General features: G+C 52.6%; 1 protein-coding gene across 1 annotated transcript; it reads right to left on the reverse strand.

The window, feature by feature from the left end:
• Positions 1-634: 634 nt before the first annotated feature.
• Positions 635-6,301, reverse strand: NCLIV_062590 (conserved hypothetical protein; the record flags this gene model as incomplete). Its single annotated transcript, XM_003885810.1, has 11 exons — positions 635-693; positions 1,183-1,210; positions 1,602-1,877; positions 2,095-2,153; positions 2,543-2,819; positions 3,355-3,485; positions 4,235-4,326; positions 4,505-4,590; positions 5,124-5,454; positions 5,794-5,933; positions 6,143-6,301. 11 exons carry the CDS (start codon positions 6,299-6,301, stop codon positions 635-637), a joined length of 1,638 nt encoding a protein of 545 aa, XP_003885859.1.
• Positions 6,302-9,831: the final 3,530 nt, after the last annotated feature.

Below are 9,831 nucleotides of genomic sequence, written 5' to 3' on the forward strand. Positions count from 1 at the left end.
TTTGAGGGGAATCAAGTTAAGATGCTGTGTGTGACTCGAGAAGCTTTTATCTACGTTACATGTGGGGCCGCCTGAACTGTAGTCACTGCGCGTCATCCAGTCGGCCTCTTAACAAAAAGTAGACCACAGGCAGGCGAATGCTGCACAAAGTCTATTCACCCCGATGTGTTTCGAGGAGGGCGCTGTATCGGTCAGGACCGCCTGAAACGGCGAGTTTCGGCCTTCACGGATCCACCCGAAACCACCACGCAAACAGCATTTTCGGTGTCCCACTGATGTAAGAAAGGCCTTAGTTGCTTCAGGGGGGGTAGGGGTAGGGGGGGGGGAGGGGGGTTATTGCCTTTCTATTCTAGCGATACTCTCAAGAAGCGTTTAACGCCGCAGCGTGGTCTGTCAACTCCGTTGGTACGAAAGGAAACCTCTCGAGTTTTTACGCGCCTTCGCCCCGACGCTGTATCCTGCACATGCACTCTATTAAAAGAAGATCGGGTGACACCAAAGGGAAACGTCCGGCGAGCGCCTGTGTGTTTTGGGTTCTTGGACCTCTGTCAGCCAGTATCAGCTGACTGCATACACTCTGTTGATGCTTCCCTTCTGCAAATCCTCCACGGCGGCGAATCAGGAACGGCGGCCGCTACAGGTCAGGGATCGTTTTGTCGAACTTGAAGTAAAGAAGACCATCCAAAATGCCTCCTGACCGACCGACAGAGGGAAACGCACACGTGCAGATGCACGAAAATAAGCCTACGATACAGAGGGTGGATGCAAGCGTACAGATCCAAGCCACCAGGTGGGATAGGATCCGCCCACGGGGCACAAATGGTGAGACGGATGGAGGTGCGCGCGACGCGCAAAGCGATCTCAAAGGCCTTCAACCCTCATGGAACATCCCTTTCTCTCGCTGAATGTGCATACCCATCTCACGCATGCAATGACATTAGAGAAATACGTGTATATGCGCCGAGGCGGTTAGATAGATACAGCTAAGCAGGTAAATGTGTTACGTACTCTGTCTCTCCATTTCCTCGGGCAGCTGTCTATGAACCTGTTTCCCTGTTTATCCGCGTGCACGGTCTTAGGCACGGTAAAACCGGCGGTCGGACGAACATCGCGTGTCGCAGTCCACCGCAACTGCTAAGAAACTGTACCAACAGGAAACATTTCTTGCGTGGTTTGACGCACCTGCGCAGTCGTGCTGGGCGAAACACACCTGAGGCGGATGACAGCCAGCAAGGCAGAAAAAAGTATACATACACCGGGGTATACGCGCAAATTCAGACACGGAAGACGCACACACATACTAGATACGCCTTTTTTTTGAACCACTTGGGTAGGATGTTCTAGAGGGCGAGAAAACGATCCACAGCTGCCTACGCAAGTTTCGCGGGATACGCGTTGGTGCGTACGAGCCCCTTTGTGGACTCTCGGATACCGAGCCGACATATACATATATATATATATATATATATATATATATATACATTGATATAAGTGTAGGTGTAGTGGCGCGGCGAGTTGAACTACTTCGCTGTCTGATTTCTCTGCATACTTTTGGACTCACGTCCCATAAAAAATGTGGCCAGAGACGCGGTGTGACTTACATGCTTGGTGGGCCGCAGCGTTCGCAAGTGAGCAGGAGCCAGGAAGTCTCTTTCGTCCGCATCGACGGTCACCCGTCCGTGGCGGGCGCTCGCGTTTGTGAGTTCGTCCACCATTGCCTCGCCTGCAGCTCGTGAGGCCTCGTCTGAGCACTGCCGGTCATGAAAGTTTTGCAGAAAGTCGCGCAGTTCTGGTTGCGCATTCCGAACGCAGACGCCGAGAATCCCGGGATCGCAAAACATGTCGATGTCGTTCCCACTGTCGCCTGCGACGACGGTCTGCATGCACAGGCAGCCCACAGAAACCACAGGCTTCCCCACACACGCAGCAGGTTTTCCGAATCGCGCGTTAACGGGGCGACATGTTCTAGCCACGTGTGCGTTTGGGCAGGTACACACACCTGCCCAAACGCACACCGTCTCACGTGGACATTCCTGTGAAGTGTGTCACTCGATAGAACGGCGACGAAAGTCGGTCCGGTGCATGCAGCCGTACTCGGGACTTGTCGAAGCCGAGCTGCTCCATCACGAAGAGCGAGGCGTTCAACTTTCCTCCTGCACAGCGACAAGACACCCTTCTATCGAGTGATGAACTGCTGACCCACTTGTGTATATATATGGACCCATGATGTCACGCATGGAACATACATACATGTATCCACACACATACATATATATATATATATATATATATATAAATATATATATATATATATATATGTATATATATATATATATATATGCATACATATGCATACATCTATACATATGAATATATTACGTGAATGTGTTGACATGTGTCCCTGTACCTGGAAAAATCTCTATCCGTAAACACGCTTGCATCCGTATCTGGGTATCTGCCTGCGTATACGCGTCGGCCTTCGCGCAGATATCTCTCTCTCTGCACATGTGGATGTGGTGCTCAAAAACCGGTTTTCTCTGACCTGCTTTGGGAAGGATGTCGAGATATCTCCAATCTCCACCGCCGCTCACACAGACCTTCTTGCTGCGAGAGTCAATCAACGAGCGTAGATAGGCCACAGCTGTCGCTTCCGTCGGCTGTCCATTCTGTGTAGGTTGGAGGTCGGGACTTGTGCATGCGTCCGTCTTGCTCGGGGGCGCATGCAAGGCCGCGTGGACGAGGTTCAGAGGCACAGACACCGACAGACGAAAGGGATCGTAGAATGCATTTCCGTTCACGTGACAACCCACCATCGTCGCCTGGAAATGCAGAAAAACACCAAACCCCAGGGCACACAACACACAGATCGCGTCTTTGAAACCCACGCCTTGCACAGTCAGACGCTCAGAGACCCACGAACATTCAAACAAGTGTACATCACGCGAGCGAGAGAGGAGAGAGAAAGGAGGCACCGACGCCACGGCATATACCGTCTTAGCTCTTGCCGTAGAAGTACAGACGTGTCGAACGGCGTGACTGGTTGGCCTGCGCGTCGAGCGTTTGCTAATCGGAAACGTCCGGAAATAGGAATGTGCACGTCTGAGCCCACGACCGCGCAACTCCACAGGCATGCATCGGCGACTCAATTCTATCGGCTGCTTTTTTGCCTAGGGAAGCAACAGGGAGAGAGAGACGCGCCGCGTGCACGTGGAGGTGCACGTGCCGTCGCGCGTCCCGAGGCCAGCAGGTCTAGACGTTTTTGCCCCGCCGAATCACAGACGAAACGCGCAGGAAATTGGCAGAAAATTGGGACGGATGAGTCTCTGGAATCTCGAAGAGGTCTGCCATCCTCACTTTCACTTCGCTCTCCACTGCGCGCCGATCAAACTGACCCCGAATGCGGCTCTTCCACGTTTCATCAAAGTGCGCATGAGCCCTCGTGGGACACCACAGGGGCGCGTTCAACCCCGCACAGTCTGCGGCCTCTGCTCAGGCGAGACAAAAGCGGCGCGCACAGGCAAAAGGATGCACACTACCGGCCCGCCGAACGCGACCGAAGCACGCGAGACCAAAGAAACAGCGTCCACAGGACACGAAAGACACCGCGAGGAAAAACAGCTTGCAGGCACACAGCCTGGCTAGACACTCAGCCTCTAAGTGCCCGTCGGCGCGACGGACTTGCCCTGTCACCCGTGCCGCTGATTCGAAGAAGGGCGAATTCTCTAGGCACGGATGGGCGCAAAAAAACCGAGACGCATTCACGTAGACGCACGCATATATATATATATATATATTCATATATATAAATATATATGAATACATATAAATATATATGAATACATATAAATATATATGAATATATATAAATATATATGAATATACATAAATATATGTATGTAGAAATGGTGTTAGTGAAAGGCGAATTCACCAGAGAAGGCGCAACGCTCAACAGGAAAGGACACAGAGTACCCTGTGATTCATCTCGTGTTGCCACATCAGACCTGCTCGACGATGAAGACGATACCACGTTCATGTATATAAGATATGCCTATATAGAGGTTTTACTGGGTGCTTCCGGTGTTCGTGTATAAGTGCGAAGTTTTTTGCGGTTCTCGACACATCGAAATCCCAGCGGACTATGCTCCAGCATACAGCAAAGAACCAGAGTTAGAATGCGTCGTAAAAGGGTGAGAAACCCGCCTCGCGCAATGACTCTGTTTTTTCGAGAACGGACCTTCGCATGCCTCCTGTTCTGCCGCGTCCAGGCCAGGTATGTCCGACTTTGACGCCGCTGTTCCAGGGAAGGAGTAAATTTCAGTTCCGACTCTGAGCGCAACGTCCACATGCAAAACAGGGAAACCCTGGCGACATAATGCTTCGCACTGACTTGAGGCGGTCCCGCGTTTCTCTCTGCCTCCGCAGCCTTTCTCGGATGAGGCTGGGACGGGTCAGCTTGTCTCTGATGTCTCCTTCCTCTGTCGTTTCCTGCACACCGCAGCCTTACCCGAGAATCGCGTACGCGGGACGAGGCAGCTGTTTCTCTCCAGCTACATTCAGAAAGTCTTTTAAGTTTCGGCCCGTGTTGTAGACCTGAGGGGCAACGACACCGGGAAAACGCATGCGTCGCAGAACTTCCATCGATCACGGGTGCCATGACTACGAAGACGAAGGAACGCCTGGACAATGCGTTTCTTCTAGGAGAGCGCGCGTGGATCTTCCATTGGCGAAAATGCAGCCGCACGCACACACGCGGAGACACGTATCGTGTAGAAACAAGCGCCTGTCCCTACCACATCGATGCGGCCTCTCAGACTTCCCGACCTTGCACATACGCAGCCGCAAACCCATTTATACGCTACTGACATCTATCCACATTCCAATATGTATGGATTCACATAAACACGTCTATGAGGGGCGGACGCGAGCTGCGGAAACAAGCCTCCGAAACGCGACTTGATCCTTTCCGTTGCCAGTTGCGTGTGCGAGTGAAGCCTCGAAGTCGAAATCCGCGCATGCAGGGGGCATCGGATATATCGGCTGACGCACTGTCGGCGCGGCCGCACTGGGGTAGAAAGCCACTTCGACTGCCAGTGTCTCTCGCGTGCACCACCGTGTCTACTCACGAGCTGCGAGCCTCTCCACAGGTGTCTGAGGTTCCAGTGCTTTTTCAGCAGCCAGAGATAGTGGTCATGGCCCAGCAGAGTGCCGTCGAGATCGGACACGAGGAGACAGGGCGGCTCCTCGAGAGAGGCGAGTTCGCCGGAAGCAAGAACGGCGACCACGCGACGAAGAGGTGCCGCAGCGTTGGAGCCGCTCGTCCGCGCGTGGATGTCGTGGCCAGCGAGGAAGTTCCGGGAGGAAGAAGTCCGTGCGCGTGTCGGCATGAAGTCCGGCATCCCTGGCTTCGCGCCGTCCGTGCCGGAAGTGCAGAAGCGCAGCAGGTAGTTCTGGGTGCTAAGGAGAAAAGCGAGTTAGAGAGAGACGGCACAGAGAGAGAAGCCAGCGAGAGGGGGCTGGAGCCAGAAAAAGGGGGTGAGGGAACAGAGCAGGAGGTAGAGGGAGTCCGAGGCAGATGGCGGGAATGGCGCGGCGAGGGGTGACGCAAATGACAGAAACAGGGAGGGCCGGCGCACCCCAGGGACGAAATAAGTTCGCCACTGGAAGGCGTGGAACGAAGATCAGCTGTGAAACCTTGTACGCTGTCCCTCGCACTGCGTGCATCCGTATGAAGGCAGCAGTGGGTGTACGTATATAGCGATATGCCGCGTGTATAGACAGCGGGAATCGACTTACTCGGGGGAGCATGCGCCCGGACAGGGGTTGTCCCACTGACTGCGTTCGCCGTTGCAGCAGACGAACTCGAGGCACACCACGCGAGGGTCGAGCAGGATCTCACACGCTTGCCAGTCGTCGCGGCCGTGCTCTGCACAACTCTGGCCAGAAAACGAACAAAGAGCGAAACGGAATGGGCATCCGCGCACATCGCATCTTGTCGTCAGCCAGCTGCATGCATACGCACGCACATACTCCTAGTTGTGGGCATGTCTCCATATAAGTACATATATATATATATATACATATATATATATATATATATATATATGCCTGTGTGTCGAGTAAGTCGTTGCGTTCTGTCGCTTACCTCCATTGTCTGATCCTGCCACGGCAGCTTCTGGCCATTTTCCAGGTGTTGTTGAAAGTGCAGGACTGCAGGCTTCCATCCTGTCTGGTAGTAGAATTGAAACAAAAGAGGCTCTGTGTTGGAGCCAGGCGGAGTGATGACGTACGCGGTCGTGGACATCTTGGATTCTTTTTTTCATGTATTTACGCATGGTTGCTCGGCCCTTCTTGGCCTCCTCGCGTAAAGGTTGCGCACGCAAGACCGCGACAGAGCCCTCGACCCCCTTCAGGTGCTCTTAAACGGGTCGCCTTATGTGTACATGCATAATCCTCGGCGGTACAAAACAGCAACACAGTAGGTACGCGAGATTGACGCCCGTAGACATGGACAGATATGTGAAACGACGGTTTGGGCGAGTGGATACTTGCTAGCACTTCTTTCTTCGAGTACGCTTCCAACAAAGAGCTTGCCACCTCGGGGGGAATCTGCCGCTTTGACTTCGCTGGACATCGGAGCTCGTCGGCACATCGTCGCCTGTCCTCAGCCGAAGACCCAGGATCCCAGGATGCTACTCACATCCTCACACGCGATTGAAAGTCAGTAGTCTGGTGCACCCACGGGCGCAAAAATAGGAAAAGGCGAAAACGAGAGTTCAGACCGTACCCTTCAATGACACAGGCGTAAATGGGATCCGCACGTCGTAGTACCCCGAGGCATTCGAAGTCGTCTGTAGGCGAAAGATCGGGAAGTTGCGGATATACGAGTATAGACGCCTACTCAAAGAAACGAGATTGATGTGGTAGTGGAGTACTTAAATATGCTCATGTCTACAAATGGAACATTCGTAAAAACATAAATGCATTCAGATGCAAGGACGCATGCAAGAAGGTGCGTTTTGTCGGACAGCTAGCTCCCTTCACGCCCACCTTTGACCCCGCGTTTAGACCGGCCGAGCGGCCCTCACAGAAGCGTTTCCCATGCAAAGCGTCGTAGATGGGAGATTACGGGTTTAACTCGGAATCGGATTTGAAGAAAAGGGAATGAAAAGCGAAACATATGTTCCTCGTGGCAAAAGGGGGAGCACCGCCTGGCAAATCACACGGTTGAGTGTGCTGCGCTCCCGCATGTCGGTGTGCGGTGATGCGGACAAGGCGTTAGTGGTTTCGGACAGAAAAAAGCAGAACGCGGCAAACCAAGGAACAACTCAACGTCTCTGGCTGCGAAACGAGATGCAGCACTACCGCTGAACCGTGTAACACCAGGAAAACACTGAAGAAAGCAGCGGAATTTTCGCTGAAATGCAGGCTAGCTACGTGATCGTCTGGTTGTATCTGCATGCAGACGCTAGAGAGCCTGTCTCCTTCGGTGGCGGAAAAAGGGTGTTGACGAAAAAGTCGCGAAAGAGCTCAAAGGGGGCGTATCTGGCAGCACATTTATGGATGAGATCCGAGTCATCTTGGTGTGCAGGTTGGTGCTTGTCACCGTCTCCGTCTCTTCAGATGGAGGGGTCGGAAAGAAATCTCGATAGTACACTTCCGCTATGCTGCAGCAAGCATCATGCCGTAGGATACTAAAATCTACAACACTTTGGGCTTTCGCAAGCTGGCCTCTGTTGTGGCGGTATATGGGAAAAAAGTGTTCATTTCAACCACAAGGGGACTACAGTATGTGTCTGCTGCTAACCCTACAACAAACACGTAAAGATGTTGATCGGATGCTCGCTTCCCAAGATACGTGGAATCACTTTCCTTACGGCATGCAGTTCCAATCGGCTCACGCATACGTCACCTCTAAGAGCAGATGACGTAAAAACCGATATAAGACCAGTAGAGGTGATATAACGCCGCATTTTACTGATACAGCTCAAGGTGTAGAAGTTGTTTATGTTGCAGGAGTCACGCATGGTGTGAACGCTGGAAACATTGGAACGGCTGATCCGCTACATGCGTTCAGGAAAACCACGAGTAAAAATGGAAAAGAGTAGCCAATCTACCAGATACGATTCATCTCAATGCTCGCCTTCCGACTGCGCCAGCCCTGTTTCTGTCGCAATGAGACGGCACGCTGGGATTCATGGCGATATTCAGGCGGGTACTGAGAGCCTTAAAAACGACACCATTATCGATATCTTTCGCTTGTTTGCGAGAATAAATTGCGAGACACACTCCACAAGAGGAGGGAGCGCTGTAGCGGATTGCTTGGGGAGTCTGTCTTGTAGTGATATGGGTATCCGGCGCGTACAACCGCAACTGTTACCGAGTCGCATCAAACAGTCGAACCACAGCAAAACAAGAAAAATGAAGACCAGCCGCTAAGAAGCCCGCGGGATTCACTCTCCCGCGGAGTATGCAGTCAAGGGAAACCCAGTGCTAGTTCGGCAAATAAGGTCGATCTCGTGGATACGCGCGTTTCAGTGGTGCAGTGCAGATACTCTTGCGAATGTCACCGAGCTGCCACAGAAACTCCCTCGTCAGCTTACAACTGTTGGGACGTGTTAAGTTTGGAGTAACTTCCTATTCCGTTTTCGTCCTGATAGGTGAGAAGCCGTTGCTGCGGGGTCTCCTTTTAGGTATCGACGGTTTTCCTGTGCATGCGCCTCACAGACTCGAAGATGGATCGTGTCCCTCAAAACAAACATGGCAACCCCGTTTGCTATGTTCGTTGCGACAGTTTGGCGAAGTCTAATCGTTTGTCTGCTGTATGTCAAAAACGTACCCACCGGCAAACCAGCTTTTCCCCGCAACGCCCTGGTTCGAATGTTGAACTCCATTGGCGTTTATCGCAGCCGACAGGTAAACGCCCAACTGACTTTCGTAGAAGCGTGAGGACGAGCAGCTGCACGAGCACGACTGATGCAACGTTCAGAAATCAACAAAATCGATCGAAATAAAACCAGGAGGCATTACTACTAGCGTTGCATTCCCTGTTCCGCGACACTGACTCATTGGCCGACGGGCTCTGTTGGACCACAACAGTTTGGCACGTATCGCCGCAACCATACACCTGGAAACAGGTCTACAGCTCTGTCGACAGGCTTCGCGTTTACGGAGGATACATGAGTGCGGCCGTACGGTTTTCACTGGCCGGCGGAAGCAGCTTCTTTTTGTGAAACATGAATGCACAGAAATAACCTAACGCCGATGGCGTCTTCGGGGAAGACAGTCGAACGCGACCGAAAATCCTGTTGTGAGGATCTGATCCTCTAAGACGCCTGCGTTCCATTTCTGCACCGGACTCAATGAGTCAGTGCTCTTTCCCAACAAGGAACTCTTCCATTGAACGGGCGCTGCCGTCAACTCTGCGGCGTGGGCCCGGAACTGTTTCGATGTGTACGGCGGTCCCGAGGCAGACCTCAAAATTTGTTCGTACAAGGTGAGCATATTCCCGCTGGTGGTCTGTGTGAGGTTGGAAAGACAGAAGCCATGAGATAACCGAAAGCGGGACGAGGCCGTTAAAAAGTCCGTGCCTGTCTTTGCGCTACCCTGGTGGCCCGCAATTTCGTTCCGTTTGCCCTTCGCGACCGCCAGAAACGCGCGGCCCCAGACACACCAAGGAAGTATGCCCCGTGAGGCATCGGGCGTGTAGTCTGTGGACTTGCGTTCTTCTCGCGTAGCCGTATAGCCGTACTCATACCGAAACCACAGCCAAGCCGCTATGCACTTCTATGAGAGCTACCCACCGATTCGTAGAGATACATGGGACAGGACTCT

Source organism: Neospora caninum, chromosome XII, assembly GCF_000208865.1.
Source record: "Neospora caninum Liverpool complete genome, chromosome XII".
NCBI lineage: Eukaryota > Apicomplexa > Conoidasida > Eucoccidiorida > Sarcocystidae > Neospora > Neospora caninum.